Source organism: Tiliqua scincoides, chromosome 5, assembly GCF_035046505.1.
Source record: "Tiliqua scincoides isolate rTilSci1 chromosome 5, rTilSci1.hap2, whole genome shotgun sequence".
NCBI classification, from domain to species: Eukaryota; Metazoa; Chordata; class Lepidosauria; order Squamata; family Scincidae; genus Tiliqua; species Tiliqua scincoides.
The window spans coordinates 143,178,586-143,198,789 of record NC_089825.1 but is presented as its reverse complement, the minus strand read 5'-3'; the positions used below and the strand labels follow the sequence as shown (position 1 = coordinate 143,198,789).

Here is a 20,204-nt window from a genome sequence, read left to right as displayed (position 1 = left end):
TTGATAGGTCAGAGTAGACCCATAATGTTTGCAAAGGCTTACCCCCATGCAAGAAAACGAATGTTCCCTTTCCTAGAGGAGACCTCCAGGATTATTTACCCCCCCCCCACAGGATGTAGTAGGTACTTTGATGGTGCAGCTGCATCAGTGGAATGGGAACATAGATAGAATGGGACTGTAAGTTATTTCACAATGAAATGAGACAGAAAAGCTTCACCTTTCTTCAAACCAAATCCACTGTGGTCAAAATTCCTGACAAATTCTAATTCAGCAGTTTCTCAATTTTTTCTTTTTAATTCCTTAGTTGGAAAACAGTGACTCTCAGGGCCACAGTCGAGGTCTGGGGAAGGGATGACACTGGACCTGTCCTGAATTATTTTCAACTTACCACTGTAGAGTAGAAATTAGCAATTCCAATAAGTGGTGTTGCTAGGGGGTGCAGGCGGTGCGGGTCGCACCGGGTGATGTGCATGGGGGGGTGATACACTAAAATTGCGGTGGTTAGGAGTAACCCCAACATATTATATACCATTGGATGTGGAATTTTGAGCAGAATGCAATGCAATAAACCAGAGTGAAATATCTCCTTTCTATCAAAAGTTATGACCAATAAACCAGATAACAAAAAATGCATGGATCTCTATGGAAAGTGAGTTGCATCGCATGTTTACTCGTGAGTATGCAAACCTGTCTTAGTCCATTGGAAAGGGCAGGCTGAGAGGAATCCAAGGACACCAGAACAGTCCTGATTCAATGAATGCAGCCCCCAAAAATACCTGAGAAGGAAGTCCCTCCCTCCAAGCAGATGAATGTATTGAGCCCTATGGAAAGCAAAACTAAGCCTCACTGTCGCGTTTACTCACAAGTAAGCAAACATGCCTTGGCTGGTATGGAAGATCGGGTGAAGGAGAGTGCAAGGCTACCAGAATGGTCCTGAGCCTATGCACCAGGAGCTAAACAAGTGCTCCAGAAGGCAGCTTCCCCTCTCCACTGAAAAGGATCCAAAAAACCAGAGGCTTCAGCTGATGAGGCTGGCTCTTGCTTATTTAATCATTTGTTTTACTTTAATTATTTGTAGTTATTTATTTTAATTTGCCTGATGATGTCACTTCCACCATGACATCACTTCTGCTGGGTCTTGGGACAGATTGTCATTCTAACAAGTGGGTCCCTGTGCTAAACATTTGAGAACTGCTGTAATAAGGTATTAGTAAATTGACACCCGGGGGTGTGGGGGTGTGACACCACTAGTGACTAAAATCGCAGTTTGGAGGAATAATACCATCATAGTATATCAATCAATGTGTAATTTCTTGCAGAATGCGTTCTATCTTTGTTTTATCTAAAGGTACAGCCAAAAAACCAGGGGTGATGGTACATCACCACGCCCACCACCGGGGGTGTTGCCCCGCCCACTGCATGGGGGGATGACACGCTGCCATCCCGCACCAGGTAACACAAACCTTAGTGATGCCACTGATTCCAATTGGATTTTTTTTTAAATGTAAGCCATTTTGATTGTGTAGATATTCATCTTTTTGATGCTGTCTGGCACTACAGTACCCATTGGCTGCTGCTTTTTTCTGCTGAGTGAATTAGGGATACAAAGCACCCAGTGCAGCCCATGTAAACTGCCCTGGCAGCCTTGGCCAAAACCAGACAACACAACCAACACATTCATTTAATTTTTTCCACACTCAAACTCCTTAAGTGGCATTTAATCCAATTTTGCCATTATCCAGGCCCCTGCTGAATCCCACATTCCTTGCCTAAGGTCTCTCCATATTCCACATTGACTTTCAAATACTGTGCTGCTTATTATCGACTCCTGGTAGATCCAGGATATAGTGAACTATGATACATGATTGCCTTGTACAGGCAGCTGTATCATCTTGAAACTCAGTTTTCTCCTGGGCAGTTTCCTTCACAGGTGTTTAAATGTTTTTTAGCTTTTTAGGTTGTGAAGATGTTGATGGGTTCCCATGAAGACACCAGCATTGGTAACCCTTCATGCCCAAATGGCAATGATGGCCATGACAGAGAAACCAAGGCCAATGAAGAAGCGAGAGACCCATGGATCTTGACTTGCCAGAGTGTTTTGGATTGGAGAGACCCATGGAACTTGACTTGCCAGACAGTCAGTGTTTTGGGACGACAATCAATTTTTAAAACCAGGAGCCAGAGGACATGGAGCAAAGTTCAACAGCACCAGAATGGGTGACATGTTGGAATTGTGCTTTAGAACTGAAAGATGAGACAATTGTTGATCCCCTTAGTGTGGCTCCCCAAGAATTAGAGACGGGTGCAGGACCCTTTTGGCCAAAACCAATGGTAAATATACACGCTTTACAATAAGTGCTTATGACATAGAAGGGTGGTGGGAAGTGTGCTTATAACCGGGGGGGGGGGGGTCTGTGAATATTTGTGCTTATGGTTTAACTATACATTTTTATAAGCAGAGGTTGGAGGAAATGGAGCACAGGATGACAGCGCCAGAATGGGTGACATACTGGAGTCGTGCTTTAGAACTGGAAGGAGAAGAAGAAGCAAGCATCCTCCCACTTGTTGGGGACCACACAGCGGCTGGAAGCCGAGAATTAGAGGGGGATGCAGGGCCCGGTCGCCTCATTTCACCAGTAAATATATGGAGGTGGAAATTTGGGGCAATGTATTGGGGCCTGCTATTCCATCGTGTATACTGTGTGTTGAGAACATTTTTCTTTGTCTAGACAGATGAGCTGGTTAGAAGTGTTCAAAATCTGTCTATTGGGGAGCTTCTAGGACAACCCTGCAAAGGCCTGTTCCTTGAATGACTTGTTGTGGCAAAAGGAGAAGAATCACCTGTAAATAAAAATGTTTTACAACAGACACTTGTGTCCATATGTGTGCTAGTCAACAACATGGCAGATCAAATTTTAAAGAACATATATTATTCACCAGGGTCAGTCAGGAGCTACGGAGGGGTGAACCTACTCTACCAGGAGGATAAAAAGCAAAGTAAATCACTGACCAGAAAACAAGTTAGCACATGGCTTTCAGAACACAATGCTTACACACTGCACAAATAGGCATGAGTCCATTTTAAAAGAAACAAAACTATTGTCTCGGGAGTGGATGCTCAATGGCAGGCAGATTTAGTGGACATGCAGCAGTTTTCTAAGTACAACAATGGTCACAAGTATATCTTAACGGTGGTGGACATACTGTCTAAATATGCATGGGCTAGGAGCCTAGAAGATAAATCAGGAAGGCAGGTTTCTGGGGCTTTTCAACATATCTTCAAACAGGGAAGAATACCTCGCAAGTTACAGACTGATTCTGGTAAAGAGTTCCTGAACAAGCCTGTAAGGGAGCTACTAAAAAAGCACAACGTCCACCACTTTGTTACCAACAATGAAGTCAAAGCCGCAGTTGTGGAGCATTTTAACAGGACTCTGAAAACAAGAATGTGGAGATTTTTTACAGCTACGAACACATTCAGATATATTGAAGTGCTTCCACAGCTTATAAGGTGTTATAACCATTCTTTCCACAGAACAATCAAGACACGGCCTGTGGATGTTAACAACTTCAACACACTATCTGTCTGGAGAACAGTTCATGGAGACAGGGTACACAGAAAAAAAGCAGCTCCCTTGTTCAGAAAAGGAGATCACATACGAGTCTCCAAGCTCAAGGGGGTTTTCGAAAAAGGTTATGAACAGAGTTTTACCACAAAGGTTTTCATAGTTGACCAAGCCCACCACAAAGCAAAAAGGTCTGTATTCAGGTTAAAAGATTATGCAGGGGACCCAATTGTTGGGACATTCTACCCTGAAGAATTACAAAAGGTGAAGAACAAGGACCAGGTTTACAGGATTGAAAAAGTTCTAGCTACGAAGGGGCGGGGTAACAAAAAGCAACACTTGGTGAAATGGTTAGGCTGGCCTGTCAAATTCAACAATTCGGTTGCGGGTGCAGATCTGCGTGAACCTGCATAGGTGAGAAAATGGGGGGAAATGGATTTTATATCACTCTATCTAGCAATGCATGCTCTAAAGTATTTCCTCAGAACACCAGTGCATCTTTCACCACACAGCTGGCACAACCCCTGGAACTGCCAGGGGACTGGGAAGTTGGATTAGCAGAGATACAGTACCCGCACAGCTGGAATACAAACACTGAGGATGCAACATTTGAAATTTCTAATGGGGTGAAGAAGTGGGTGATTTTTCTACCAAGGGGCTATTACGCATCCATACCTGAGCTGCTGGATCACATGAACAACACCATGTGGGCCCATGAGGCCCCCCGGAAATGGTTCTGCACTATGACACCATGGCTAGGAAGGTCAGGCTTAAACCCCCTTTACTTACACATTTCTAGCAAATGGTGAGCTGGCCTATATATTAGGGCTGTTCCCTGGCAACCCCGTCAAGAGAGTACATTTCACTGCAGATATAACAGCAGGGTTTACCACTTTGTACATCTACTCAGATATTGTAGCACATCAGATCGTGGGAAACTATTATATTTGGCCCATAGTTGCCTGGCAATAGCTGGCAAGCATTTGGCACCCTATATAGGAGTTCCTTTGTAGGTTCAATATTACTTTATTGGCCCATGTTTTCACTGAAGTAGCCAGCAAGCACTCAGCAAAGTATAAGGGACTACATTAACAAGTGAAATAAGCCTTTACCGGCCCATATTTGCCTGGCAGCAGCCAGCGAGCATTCATGCCCATGTTTGTCCGGCAGTAGCTGGTGGGCATTCAGCACCCTATCTGGGGCTACATTTACAAGGGAAGTAGGCCCTTTAGTGGCCAATGGTTGCCTGGCAGTAGCTGGTGGGCATTCAGCACCCTGTATGGGTCTACATTTGTAAATGAAGAAGGCCTTTATTGGTCCATGGTTGCATGGCAGTAGCCAGCAAGCTTTCAGCACCCTATTTGCAAGTGAAGTAGGCTTTACTGCCCATAGTTGCCTGGCAATAGCCAGCAAGTATTCAGCACCCTATATGGGACTACATTTGTTAGTGAAGTAGGCATTTACTAGCATATAGTTGCCCAGCGGTAGCTGGCAAGCATTCAGCACCATATATGGGTCTATATTTGTAAATGAAGAAGGCCTTTATTGGTCCTTGCTTGCATGGCAGTAACCACCAAGCTTTCAGCACCCTATTTGCAAGTGAAGTAGGCTTTACTGCCCATAGTTGCCTGGCAATAGCCAGCAAGTATTCAGCACCCTATATGGGTCTACATTTGTAAATGAAGAAGGCCTTTATTGGTCCAGGGTTGCAAGGCAGTAGCCAGCAAGCTTTCAGCACCCTATTTGGGACTATGTTTGCAAGTGAAGTAGGCTTTACTGGCCCCTAGTTGCCTGGCAATAGGCAGCAAGTATTCAGCACCCTATATTGGACTACATTTGTTAGTGAAGTAGGCATTTACTAGCATACAGTTGCCCGGCAGTAGCCGGCGAGCATTCAGCACCCTATATGGGGCTATGTTTGCAAGTGAAAATGGTATTTATTGGCCAATGTTTGCCAGGCAGTGGCTGGCGGGCATTCAGTACCCTAGATGCGGCAAAATTTGCAAGTAAAATAGGTCTTCATTCCGTGTTTGCCTGGCGGTAACCAGAGAGTTTCATTCCCCTATATGGGGCTACACTTAGAAGTGATGTCCTTTAGTTGCCAATGGTTTCCAGGAAGTAGCTGGTGGGCATTTAGCACTCTTTGTAGGAATAGGTTTTTGTGAGTGAAAGAGGACTTCATTGGCCCCTGGTTACCTGGCAGTGGCTGGCAAGCATTCAGCACACTGTATGGGCTACATCTGCAAGTGAAGTAGGCCTTCATTGACCAGTGTTTGCCTTGCAGTGGCTGGTTGGTATTCAGCACCCTACATGGGTGGGCTGCATTCATTCAGAATTGGGGCAGCATCTGTTGCAGCAGTATTAGTCTTTCACCAGTAGATATTAATGCATCGGCCAGTGGAGGTTGGTCGCTTCTAAGTTCTACCTAAGTAAGTACTAGGCCAATAGGCTATGTGCTGGCCTGGCCTGTGGCTGAACGGTACCTGGTGTGATAGGTACCACTGAGTGAGTGTTTGGGTGCCCGGTGTGATGGGCGTCCCATATGGGGGCCATGGCTGCGGCCTAGTCAGGGACTGGTGTGATAGATCCTAGTTCTTTTGCCCAGTGTGATGGACACTTAAGGTGTACTGTTACAGGTCTTGGGTTACAGATTCAGGTTACTTACACTCCTTTCTGTATTTTCAAGTCGTTGCTGAGTGTTCTCCACCTGTGTCCGCATCATTATTATGTTCTTATTGGACACTCCATTGTGTTTTGGGCGAGGAAGAGGGCAGCAGCCTTGGAATTTGGCACCCAGCTCGACTTGGGCAACATGGCGGAGATGTAGTGGGCTTCCAAGAGATGTATGCTCTGGGGCCAGCTACTCCCTTTTCTGTGTGAACTTTCTGGATTCCAGGACGCCCGCTCAGGTACTGTTAATACACTTTAGTGAGAATGACCTGCGCCAGAGGATCTCGTTTTCCTTCAGGCTACTGGTCTGTAGGGATCTTACTCTGACTCACAGCTGGCTATCAGGAATTGTCATAATCTGGTCAGACAAGCTTCCCAGAAGGGTCTGGCTTGGGGCTGTCAACCCTCTTGAAGTTGACATCTCCAGGCACAAGATCAATGCATACCTGAGGTGGGTTATGTCCAGACAAGGTGGAACTGCATCTTCCACCCTGAGATCATATTCTCACAGGGTACATCTATCTATGACTGGGGCCGATATTTTTCTGTTTCACCTGCAGCAGGGTCTGTGGAGCCTGTTGGGTTTTTACTTGGGGTGGTGGGGCTTAAGCGCTAGGTTACCTCCCCCCCCCGTGTGGCAGGTGGCGTGCTGGCTGGGTAGCCAGGAGTGGGGGTCAGCGTACATGCTGAGGTTAGCAAGGCCAAGGGGTAAGCCAGAACTGCTCTGACAACATTTGCCCCAGTTGATGGCTGGCTGGTGTGGTTCGAGCAAAGGCTTACACAAGGTTTTCCGGTGTGGGTCTGTGCTGGCTGGCTGCCTTGACCCTTTGGGGTTGGCCTTGATAGGATAACTCAGTCCTCGATTGAGTGACACCTTGAGCCAGGATGTGACATCCTATTGGGGTCAGGGGAAGGTAGATGGCCAGTGCCATTTCCCCCAAGCTATTAGATGCCAGCAAACTGGGGGACTTCAGATAAATTTCTCCCTGCTGCAGGTTTGTTGTTTATTAATAAAGTTTAAATCATTCCAAGCCTGTGTCTCGTGTGCTTCTTTCAGGGATGCCAGTGTAAAACACTGATCAGACTGGTGACTGCTTATGACATCCTAGATTATTTTCCAACTATGATGAAGACACAACTTATCCGTAGGATTACATAGAGACGGAGAGGGGGGAGGTGTGTGATGAACTGGGAACATTAGTTAGTGCTGCAGATGTTTGTGTCTTACCAGCTGCTCTCTAGTATTTAGGTTAAGTCTCAGTACAATAATATAACACTTGGGGAGAAAAATGCATCCTAGTAGCCCAGCACTGGAAGCCAAGATGGAAAAGATCTCCACTGCCACCATATATTTCCCCCTGCTGCTCAGAATATGCTGGGACAAAGGACACCCAAACACTGCAAAAGACCAACATGCTGAAGGTGATCAACTTGGCCAGATTTCACTGGCATAGATCAGAATAGCCCCGTAAAGGGTGGCTGGTGCGTGACATGGGGTAAGGGGATAGATATTTGTTTTCTCCAAGTTGCACCACAGCCACCTCCTCACCTGCACTGGATACAGCACAGGCCAGTTGGCCTGTCTGCTCCAGCACAGGTTAGGACTGGGCTGCCTGGGCTTTGTGATATGGTTCTCAGGAAAGGATTACCAATGATCTAATTCAGTTATCTGCAAATGCAAGTCTCAGAACCTCAATTACTTCCTCCCCCCCCCCCCCCGAAAAGCAGTTTATACAGGTGAGATTTAGGAGCAGAGCAACAAGAAGGGGTTGGGGGTGTTTGCTAAAACCTTTCTGTGCACATTGCTGCCAGTGGTTTTCCTGCTTTTCATGGCTCATTTATAACAGAGATGGAGATATGCAAGAGGAAAACACCTGCTTTGCAAGTGCTTCCCAACCCCAGAGGTCTCTTCCCATTAAACTGATGGCCCCAATCCTAAGCGTGCAGAGCACCAGTGCAGCAGCTGGTGCTGGGTGTTGCAAACCTAGTGCCACAAACATTCTCTTACACTGAGGAAACCTCCAGCCTGCTCAAACCCAGCACTGGGTACAGTGTGGGCTGTGCGTCCTGAAGCTATGGATGATCGCAAGTACCTGTGGAATTTTGTAGATACTTAAGATGTGAGGTCTCTTCCCACTAAACTGATGGCCCAATCCTAAGCGTGCAGAGCACCAGTGCAGCAGCAAATATTTTTCTGGAGGAGCCTCAGTCTCAGTGTTCGGTGAAAATTTTCTCCATTGTCGTCATCTGGTATGAAAAGGCCAATCCAATTCCATCCAAAATGATTAAGCAATTGAACAATTCCAGCATACTGAAGGCTTTCGTTTGGAATCATCCGGGTGAAAAGGGGGAACTGAATTTTATCACTCAACATGGGGTCAAAAGCGCCATAGCTCAGCTCGGGGAGACAAATATTTTTAAAGTGAGAAATGTTATTAAACAGTGTATTTCTTCTTACATTCATAGAAAACACTACTCCAACAGATGTACCCTTCAAAAACTTGCCATTGGAGCAGAGAGCAGTGATACACACATAAAATTATGCCATGGAGTGAATGCTAAGCAACTATGAGAGGAGTTGCATGGACTCATGTCTGACTCATGGCTTAAAGTACAGTGGGCTCATGCTCTGTACATGAGGTGAAGCAAACCGTACTAGAATTATAAGGCCATGGCCCTGTCATTCCAAGAAGCCCACAGAATTTGTAATGATAGCAGCTTCTGCTGAGTAGTCCAGTCAACTTCCACACTTGGAGGGGGTACAGGTAGGGTACTGGAAGCAGATCTCCGCTTCTCTGCATTGAAAGTGCACACCTGTGAAGAAACATGCCTATGAAGACACATACCTGTGGGATTTTGTAGGCATTCAAGATGTTGGCCTTCTGCACGGAGTTTTGAGAAGGGAGCCCACCTATCGCAGCCATTAACTTCTTCCCCCTGACACAGTTGTAATTGGAAAGTTTCACTTTGCTGAAGAGGAGTTCCAGGGTGTTCCAAGAGGTTCTTCTTGCATTAAAAGAATTGTCCAACATCTGGTGTCCTAGCGTGGCATTGGGCATCGGCTTGGCATTCTTGTTGATCTCATTGATGGCAAAGAGAAATGCAAGGGCATGCTGGTAGTATTTAGGCACGAACCTGCAGTGTGGGGTTTTTTAAATGTAGTCTTACTCCATGTATTAGATGAACAAGTTCACTTTCTCTACATACCCTGATCTCATTGAGGTGCTCTTTGCTGGAGATTGCTGGCTATTTCAGAATCCCATGTTCTGACATTCTGCTGTCCAGCTTGCTACCCACACAGAGTGCTGGAGTGTGTTCTGGGACATTAACACTCTCCACAAAACACTGAGAGTCTCAAGACTTGTTTTCAAAAGATGGGGAAAGGTTTCATTTTTCCACCAAGTTGTGGTTTACTTTATGAATTGCCTGCACACCTCCAATAAATCACAGAAGACAAGGCCCTTATAGGATGGTAGAGCCACAGTTTATTAAATAATGCATATATCCGTTTCAAGCATGGCCTGCAGTGGACATTACTTCCTATCACATATAAATTCCCATTTAGTCCTCCAGTGCTATGCTGGAGGAGAGAGCCAGCTGCTGTCTTTTCTCCTCTTTTAAGCTATCCCATCCTGACTCCATGCTTAATTCCATCAAATGTCAGTAATGCTTTCTCAATAACATCAGAAAAGGGGGTTGAGGAAGCTCAGAGGTAAGTCCCATTATAGTCAACAAGGCTTTCTCTTAGGTAAGTGTCAACAGGATTGCAGCCTATATCTCATAACACACACACACCACTTGAAGACCAACAAATCTGTTGAAGTGCAAACATTTCTGTGTCGCTGTATTTTGAAGCTACCAGCTGCCTGTCCTTATTTCAGGAGACCCTTTGCAAACTCCCCACCCTGGAGCATCTCCTGCCCGGCTGGGCCCATGAAAGTCCCCCTGCCATTACCACCCGAAGGCACTCTCCGGGATCAGCAGTGGCCTCTTTCGAGGCACCCAGGCCTTTAGTACCTACCCAGCAATACTGATTCAAGACACACATGCCAGGCTCATTACAATTACGTACACTGAAATTATCTTTTAATGGAAATTCTCTTCTAAATCACGTTTAATTGAAAGAAAGATGGACTTTATATCAGGATCATGATTCTTCCAGTGTCATTTTAGCAGTGTGAAAGAGCTGCCTGTGCATCACAAAAACCCTGCGTGAAACTGAACTAAAGGAGATGCCACTGAAGGCAAAGGGAGCTGTTTGGCCCTGTCACACCCAGAAGGCTCACTCCCATTGGCTGAAATGGCTGTCCATTGACCTGGCTGAAGAGCACTGTAGCCAAACAGGGCTAAAGGGAGGCAGCCTGGTGGCAAAGGGATGGGATGCCAGTGGTTGCAGCAGCATGGTCAGGATCCTCTGCTTGGTAGCAGCCCCCCACTTGTGCTGTGCTGCTTGGCTTCCTTGGCTGGGTTGTGCCCCGGCACGTCTTGTGCTGTTCCCACCAAGTTCCTGTCAGTGTGCGAAAGACTCAGATTTTGGAACATTCTGGATTTTGGAATTCCATGTAAGGGGTAATCAACCTCTCTCTCTCTCTCTCTCTCTCTCTCTCTCTCTCTGTGTGTGTGTGTGTGTGTGTGTGTATGTGTGTGTGTTTGCTTGTGTGTGCATACACATTCTTTTTCATCAAGTGAAGAGCAGGGCTCTGCTGGAACAATAGTTGGGCAAAAAAATGACATATGAGGAACCTTTTCTAATGTACTAAATGCATGCATGTTCCAAAGTGTTTTACAAACATCAAAGTAGTTGGACTTAACAATTTTTTTAAAAGACAAACCATAAAAGTGAGGGGGGAAATAATGAGACAAGTAAGAAGAAAGAGAAGTTCAGTCAGGTAGCAAAATCCTTTTTCCTTACTAGCTGTTCCCTGGTATTTAGTTCAGGCCTCAGTACAATAATGTAGACTTTAGGGATGAAGATGCAACCCAGCAATCCAGCACTGGAGGCCAAGATGGAGAAGATCTCCACGGCCACCATATATTTTCCCTTGGTGCTCAAGTAGGCCGGGATAAATGATACCCAGACACTGCAAAACACCAGCATGCTGAAGGTGATCAGCTTGGCTTCATTGAAAGTATCTGGCAGTTTTCTGGCAAAGAAAGCCATGGCAAAGCTGATGATGGCCAGAAAGCCCATGTAGCAAAGCACAGTGTAGAACATGGTGGGTGCACCTTCGTTGCATTGCACTATGATTTGAGTGGGCTGAGAACGCATGTCTGATTCTGGGAAGGGGGGAGACGTGGTCAGCCACACTGCACAGATGCCACTCTGAGTCAGAGAAGAGAGTATGATGACCGACACTGCCAGCCTTTTCCCGACCCATTTCCTCATCCTGTTTCCAGGCTTGGTGGCCATGAAGGCCACCACCACAGTGAGGGTTTTGGCCAAAACACAGGAAACAGCAGTGGAGAAGATGATGCCAAACAGGGTTTGACGGAGAAGGCAGGTCACCCTCCCAGGCTGGCCAATGAACAGAAAGGAGCAGAGGAAGCAAAGCAGCAGAGAGCAGAGGAGGGCACAGGTGATGCTCCAGTTGTTGGCCTTGGCTATGGGAGTATCGTGGTGTTGAATGAAGACCCACATCACTATTCCAGTGACTGCAGAAAAGAAGAGAGCCAAGGAAATCAGTGTAATTCCCAAGGGCTCTTGTCTCGACAAGTAAGTTATTCTTTTAGGGATGCACTGATCCTGTTTCCTGTTTGGGTGGTGATCTTCTGGGCACTTGTGGCATTCTTCTGCATCTGGAAATAACAAGCAAATTCATGCAAATATAGTACAGGAGAACTTGCATACAGTTTGTGATTTTATTTAGTTACAGTTCCACATACCGTTATTTAAATATTGTCATATTCTGCTCTATGGATTATAGCAAGCCTTTCATCACCAGGATTGGGCTGTCACATGAAGCCACTTACAATGGTGGAAGGCACATCCACTGTTGGAAAATGGCGGCCAACAGAGCAGGCAGCACTCCATTGGTGGCCATTTTTATGAGCGCTGCGTCATGAGGCAGCAGTGCTGCAGCTCAGCCAAACAGACCCTGCAGAACCTAGTAAGGTGTTCAGTGGGGGCAGGTGATGGATAGGAGGGTGGGTGGGGAGAGGTGGTTAGTTGCAAAACTGGGTGAAGAGGGGGAGGAACAGGGGCGTGGAGGCAGCAGCAGTTAATGTCACTTTGTATTCCTTTACTTACCTGTCTGGATCGAGATGCTATCTTCAGAGCACTGAGCGCAGTCATAGCAACACACCTGGGCACCCTGACGAACAATCCTGCTGTGTCCAGGAGGACAACTGTCAACACATGTGGACTGTGGAAGCGTCTATCAACAGGTAGAAAAGCATCACATTGAGAACCTGAAACCAGCCATTTCTTCCTGTGTTCTGTCATGTTGAGTTCAACCTATTTACCCACGGAGGTTCTAAGAGGGATTGAAAGAGTCTCTGTGACACTCAAAATACCATGGTGCAACAGGGCCTGAAACAACAATAGCACCGAGAATGAAGTGTTCTGGGTCAGAGCACACCCTTCCTCTGATCTTTTTCTGCTCTGGATTCTACAATTCAGGAAGATAATAGAAATCCTCACTTGGTTGTACTTGTGATTCCACACTATGGCACTTCTGTTGATGGTGAACTCTTTTCCTGCAGGAGCCCAGGGGTCCATCCGTCCAACACGGATTCTATGAAAGGACTTATTGGGATATGTGACTGTGTTCATGATATCATATGGAGCTGCCAAATCCATGTTTTCATCAAAGAATATTTCTTCCCCGACACTATTGTTGAAGTGAACATTTTTCAGAAAGGAGTGAAGCTAGCTTGGAAGTGAGAAAAATGTGAATGAGCTGCTTTCAGTGGTCAAAACTTAGTGCAACTTCCCTGAAACTCTTGGATTTGTTACATTCGTGCATAAGTTAATGGCCCTATCCCCAGGGCCACAGCACTAGTCTTAAGTGTGCGGCCCTGGCAGCAGCCATCACAAACCTTCTGTAAAGTGATGGAATGTTTATAGTTATTAGATGCAATTTGAGGTACATTTGCCTGGAAGTAACCCCATCTGAACTCAGTCTAACTTTCCTGTACGTGTAGGCATGCATAAGAATGCCCTGAAAATCAGTGATCGGACTGTGGGGGAAATGCACCCCGTCCTGGATGACATTAATAAGCACACTCCCTAACTCCCACCAATTTCATCCAAATTATGGCCCACCCTGTAGTCTTCTTAGAATTGACTAATTAGAGAAGACTAATTAAGGCCCAAATCCCAACCAACTTTCCAGCACTGACATGGCTGAGCTAGTGGGGCATATGCTGCAGTTGGGGCCAGTCATGGAGGCATCCTCAAGGTAAGGGAATACTTGTTCCCTTACCTCGGAGCTGCGTCGCCCTTATCTCGGTCCTGGAAAGTTGGTTAGGACTGCACCCGAAAGGGGACTGCACAAAACCTAAGATGATTTTGCCAGTCCTAGTTAAATGATTGAGAAAACACTTCCATTTTTCCCATATGTGAAACCAGCAGGAAAGAGAGAGGGTGCTGGTAATATCTGCAGTAGGGCAAGGTACTCTTGCCAATTACAGATTGAGCCTCATTATTTGTGTGGGTTCTGTTCCAAGCACTCACATAGAAGGTAAAAAACGCACTATAGCAAATCAATGCAAAAAACCAAGTTTCTTTGCTCTGGTGATTTAAAAACAACCTTGCTGACCTTTGTGATGTAAGATAAGAGTCTCTAAGAAGACAATCCATCAATCAGTCGTCCTGCAAGGGCTTACAAAGGCGCTTCACTCAGTCCCTCCTTTCACCAATGCAAAGTGATTACCTTTCTTTCACATGCTGAGGGGGAAGGGAGGGGTCGCCTGGAGAGAGAAGGATTGATGGATTGTCAGCCAGCTGCCCTCTCTCTCTCTCTCTCTCTCTCTCTCTCTCTCTCTCTCTCTCTCTCTCTCTCTCTCATTAAGGAGGCTATTGATAAAGGACTGGTCAGTATTTTAAACTGAATTTAAAGGGATGCGTTTTTCCCCTTCTCCAGGGATCAGCACATTCCTTCTCATCTGCAGTGGCCATTTGTGTTGAGTCAAATCCGTGTATAAAAAATCCATGTATAACAAGGCTGGACCTGTATGACGTTTCTTATTAAACTGAATTAATAGGAGAATCCACTCTACCTGCCACGGATGAACATCCCTGAAGTCCCATGAACCTCCATCTCCAATCAATTTCTGTTTTGACCTCGATGAATCTATGGCATGGAGTGCATGTGCCAGAGCATAAACAGAATTGTAGATGCCATAACTATGACCAGGCACTCCTGTTTCAAATATGGACTTGGGGAGGCTGCTCATCTTTTCCCTCCCCGTGCAGGGTTTTCCTGCTGGTATATATTGACCAACTAAAGGCAATGAACAGTAAAACATACTGGACCAGAAAATCTGGAACAGAAATTGATGAAATTCTTTAAGATATAATGTCTCAAGAAAATCTGCATATCCTGCCATTTCATTTGTGTGGAGTGCAAAGGACAAAGTGCCATTGAAAGATTGTGGTGTGAATAGATCCAGATGGAATACAGAAGAGAAATCCCAGTGAGCTGTTATGATCCAAACCCTCTCTATTGGTTTCATTTCATCATGTTCACTTTTTAATAGAATCTTGCGTAAACCCTGCATGGAACGAAACCCCCCATGAACGAGAATCACGTTGCTTTTGGCTGAGGAGATGGTAGAACGTGTTCGTTCCAGTTGGTCATGAATCTGCTTCTCCATTTCTCCCCAGAAGGACTTGAGTGTTGGAACAACTTCCCTAAAAGCGATGCAAATGTGGCTCTGGAGGAGCCTGGGCTTGAGGATCCGCCCAAAGGTCTCTCCGCTGTCGTCATCTGAGACAATGAGGCCAACCCAGGTCCATCCGAAATGCCGAAGCAGCTGCACAATCCCATCGTACTGAGCCTTTTCATTTGGGATCATCCGGTATAAGGAGGGGAACTGAGTTTTGTCACTTAAGGCTGGATCAAAGGAGCCGTAACTGAGCTAAAAGGAATGCCAGGGATATTTTCAGAGCTAAGAACCATTCACAGTCTGCAAATAGCAATTGCGTCCCCTGATGTGTGACACAATAGAAATTTGATTTCAATTTGTGTTTCATTGTCCAGCAAATATTGTGGAGACTTCTGATGCTGCAGTCTGGGCAGGATTACTGGAGTACTAATTATACCTTATGCACAATGCCACATGTCAGAGTCCAATTAAAATTTTTAAAGGGTTCAGGATTTGGCATAGAAAATGGGCAGGCTGTACTTTCTTTCCCTGCCCATTGCTTCTTTACTACCAGTTTTTCTCGTTTTTCCCCCTCCACTCAGTGTACAAAATGAAGGCCGGCACATGTTATGAACACTACCAGTTGACACATTGCTGGTAGCAGAAGAGCTTAGCTTCTGGTTTTCTAACTAGAAAGCAACCTAACTCTAATACCCAGAATGCACACATTCTCATGCAAAGTGTAATTAGAACCTGATTGAAACATGAATGACCAATGCTAAGCAAAGAGAGCAAAACAGAGTCTTTTGGCCCATCACTTTGGGTGAGACATATGTAGAAATACAGCGTGTTTGCCTTCCCTAACTTTTCCATTGCTTGAAAATATACACAGAGATGAAGGCACATACCTGTGGTATCCTATAGAGATTGACAATGTGGGGCATCTGCCTGGCGTTATAAGTGGTGAGTCCTCCAATGATAGCCCTTAGCTTGACTTTCATTCCACAATTGTAATTGAGGGGATTCTGAAATGCTGAGAAAAGAACTTCCATGGTGCCAGCACAGGATCCCTTTGCATTGTAAGCATTTAGGGAGATTGTGTAACTCAGTGAGTTGTTGGGTAAAAGGTTGGAATTTGTGTTGATCTCACTTATGGCAAACCAAAAAACAGAGACATGGTGGAAGTTCTGAGGTACTAAGCTGTAAAGAAGTATGCTCGTTGAATATTAGACCTTGTATGTGTAGACAAGCACAGTATCTCTGAACTAAGGTATAGCTACTAGGCACTGCGGTTTGTAGTACTTAATATCTCATAGTAGGTCTTTTGTATTTTGATCCTTTAGAACAGGGATGGCCAACCCGCAGCATACCCCATGCCATGTTTTATGTAGAGAATCTTCATTGTGCAACTCCACCTTAATGTCACTTTTAGCGATTACCATGACAGATAAGTAGAGCTATTAGAGCCTCCAAATTTAAGGGCAGTATATCTCCCAGTGCCAGAAGGTACAAAGCAAGAAGGCTGGGAGTGCTGTCTGGTGCTTTCTAAAGTCATCTGACTGAGACCAGAAAGGTGGCCTGCATCAACCCTGAGTCCAGCCCAGCAGGACTTGTTCCAAGGTGCATGTAATGTATGTTCATTGCCCTTCTGCACACCGAAGCCTCCCTCTGCCTGCCCATCTTCTCATCCTCAGAGATGATCTTAGCCAGGATCTCTTTGCAGATGGTTTTTCTGAAGATGTGATCTTTGCCAAACTGGGCTTTGCTGATCTTGTTGGTCATCTCTCGTTGGCATCACCACCTTCTCGTTGGCACCACCCCATTCCGTCCCTGCCGCCTTCTACAGCCACCCCTTGCCTTTTCAGTGCTCTACCAATACCGGCATTCTCAGGTAAGAAAGTAACCCACCAGTTGGCGGAATGCAACTCACTGGCATCCGCCCTATTGGTTTTCTGTCCTGTTTGTCATTCTTTTCCTCCCCTTCTCCCATTTTCCAACTAGAGCAAACCAAGAGGAGTGGGCGTGGCTGCCCTGAATAGACCCATTACGTTGTTAGAAACTTGGGGGCATGCTGTGTAAGGAGTTGCCAAGGAAGCAAGCAAACCATCAACTGCTGCAATGCTTTCTTTGTTATGATTTACATGTTTTTCAGAAATGCATGGCGACTTTGTGAGTGCCACTTGGAAAGTGTGCACGTGCCACTAGCAGCACATGTGGCACAGGTCTGCCACTCCTGCTTTAGAACATTGGTACATCATTGGAAAGGAAAGAAGGATGAGGTGGAGGCTAAGAGGCAAGAATGGGACAGGCACCATTGGGGAAGCAAAGGAAAAGAAGGAGGGGGGAGAGAAGTTGCTACTAAACTGGAGTGAAGAGAAGAAGAGCAGAGGAAGAGAAGGTGGGGCAGTGGTAGCAGGAAGGAGAAACAGATGAACACTACAAGGCAATGGGCGTGGCCTGATGTAGAGAGGAGGGCAGGCACCCGAGAGCAGGGGTGTCAAACTCATTTCATACAGAGTGCCGAAGTTAGCATTCAGGGCTCTAGCTGAGGGCCGGAAGTGATGTCATTAAGCAGAAAGTGACATCATTAAGCAGCTAATGGTCAGAAATCAGACCCTGTTCTCATAAAAAAAAACTCATTAACTGCAAATGACAGAAGAGAAAGTACGCAAATCTTGATCATATCTCAAGATTTGGGAGAGCCCAATTTTCATATGGGCCGCCTTTTCAGTGATAACACCTCAGAAGCTGAGAGCCTGAGAGCCAGATAAAAAGTTTCCAGGGGCCACATTCGACCCCTGGGCCTTATGTTTGTCACCCCTGCCCTAGAGACTGGGGGAGTTTGAGAGGGGAAGAGGGCTATTACCAAGGAGTGGCCACCAAGGTCCCGAGTTCTGCAAAGGATGGCACTGGAGAAATGGGAGCCCTAATGCAGAAGACTCCAGATTGGGAAGGAGTGGAGGCCAGGAGGAGGGAAGAGAAGGAGGGAAGAAGCAAAGTCTGAGCAAAAACGAGAGCAGAGAACCCTTGGCTTCAGCATTTCCAGAAACTATATATCTAGCCATCACTGCATGATATTGAAAGTCAATGCACATTTTTAAACTTCTGCACCTCAAACGCTCTGCATCTGATTCCTCTGAAATTTGACCAGTGTACGGTGCACAATAAGGCTGCAAGCCTATACACACTTTCCTAGGAGTAAGCCCAGTTGAGCAGAATGGAACTTACTTCTAAGTAGACATGCATAGGATTGTGCTGTCAGTATATTCTCTGAGCCTTGGTTGATACAGTTCAGACAATATTTTTTCATATTACAATTAATGGAGTGTTTATAATGGGGAATGCAGTTGGATTCATCGGCATTAAATGGCCCCATTATAACGAGATCAAAGATAATGACGACTTCTAGTCACAGAAATATTGAGAATGTCCATTTTCACACACTGAGGAACTACTTACAAGCCACTTTGTGAGAAAAGTGGGCGTGTTCTAAAGTGGAACTCATCCCAAATGTTAAGGAAAAGAGAGACAAATTCAGCAATCGGTATTTTATCTGGAGAAACCTCAATAGGAGTTGGAGACCTTGGCCTCCAGCCACATTGGTAGTCCTGGTGCTTGCAGAAAACATGAGGCAGCAAAAGGAGCAGCAGCAATGCCATCTGCCCGCAGTTCTTGTCCACAGCTAAACCGGTCGATGTTTGTTGTGTGATACACACCAACTGCACAATCGCCACAAGAATCAGTCTTGAAAGAGGCTCCTAAAACCAAGATGCTGCACCCAGTTCCCCACCTGGAGTCTCAAACATTCAGTTGATACTTTCTTGCCTGCCTCCAATTTACCTTGAAGAAGCTGGTAGCTGACAGGTTGCTTTGGAACCAGCCTTCATAGATGGAATGCATCAACAGCTGCTCGGATGGATTCATCTGTTTCTGTTTTGAATTCTGCTTGTGGTCTCTGGTTAGCCATGGGACTTTTGGAGCTAGATAAGTATAATTATCCGAATTACAGGGTTGAGAATTGCCATTTCCAACTTGCTCAGTTCTCTTCAAAACTCAAGAAGTTATGTCTGTTGGCTATACAGCCAGGGGCCAGACGCACTGCATGATGGGTATTGAGTAGAAGTTTCTGAATTGATTTAGACTAGCATGAGAACAGTGGAAATAGGAGGAAGAAGTGACCACAGGTGATCAGCTTGGATTTCCATCTGTGGCTTTTAGCCAGCAGTAGTGGACCTAGCATTCACTGAAAAGGGCTAATGGCCAGATGCAAAGTTCTGCATGCCTCCAGGACCACGCAGAAGCCTTACTGAGACTCCAGACATGGTCGAACATGCGGGGAAACCTCAGGTGCCCTCCTTGGTTTGTCCTGGAGTTGTGTGAGGCACTGTAGCGATCCCATGAGTGGGGGGTGTGTGGATTTGAGCACAGGGCGGTGGCAGCATCTTGCGGGGGAGCCATCGCGGATCTTGACCCTGAGCGTGGGGCTGGGAAAGTCCACCACTGTTAGCCAGCCAACCAAAAAGTCACCCCAGATAACAGGATAAGTGAAATACAGAATTGAGATCGTACTTATTTCTTTTCATATTTTGTATTTAGCTTTTTGCCTAGCATAGAAAATGCTAACAACCCGATCCTATGTGTGAGACAAGCTGGTATAAAGGAGCCCTGCCAGCACTCTGTCGGCAGAAGACAGTTTCTGCTGACAGACGTAGACCTAGTGCCAGCCAAAATGCTGCACCACCGCATATCAAACACAGACAAGATGCTAGTGCAATCCCAGCAGCATGAGGGTATTCCATGGGTTTGTCACGGAGTACGGCAGTGCCAAATCCAATCCCCGCCCCGCTTCTTGGGTCTTTCTGGGGCCTTTCTTGGGTAGGTGGGTGCCTCCCTCTCATAAGGCTCTCTATGGGACCTAGGAGGGAGGGTTTGTCCCTGGGGTGGTGCAATCCCTGGCCCACTTTGCACTCACCTTCACTAGCTAATGTACTGGGCTGTGATGGGCAGTGCCCCAGGATCTGCTGAGCTGGCTTTGCATTGGTGGGTGGGATGTCCATGGCCCTTGTCATGAATATGTGCAGTTTAGGCCTAGTAGCATTGCAAAGCCTGAACCAAAGTAACCCAGTAACATAGAAATGGCTTGTATCCTAGCTGCAAGGA

General features: G+C 46.0%; 2 protein-coding genes across 2 annotated transcripts in view; both read right to left on the bottom strand.

Annotated features, from left to right (window-relative positions):
• The window catches only part of LOC136651204 (vomeronasal type-2 receptor 26-like), a 29,649-nt gene extending 13,553 nt beyond the window's left edge, over positions 1–16,096 (bottom strand). Inside the window, exons 1-2 of the mRNA XM_066627392.1 lie at positions 15,953–16,096; positions 14,988–15,317 (exon numbers count right to left, since the gene is read on the bottom strand). Coding sequence (XP_066483489.1) covers positions 14,988–15,317; positions 15,953–16,096 — 474 coding nt within the window. The remainder of the gene's footprint in view (positions 1–14,987; positions 15,318–15,952) is intronic.
• LOC136654037 (zinc transporter ZIP2-like) overlaps positions 1–20,204 on the bottom strand; it is a 141,439-nt gene that overhangs the window by 82,551 nt on the left and 38,684 nt on the right. The window lies entirely within an intron of this gene.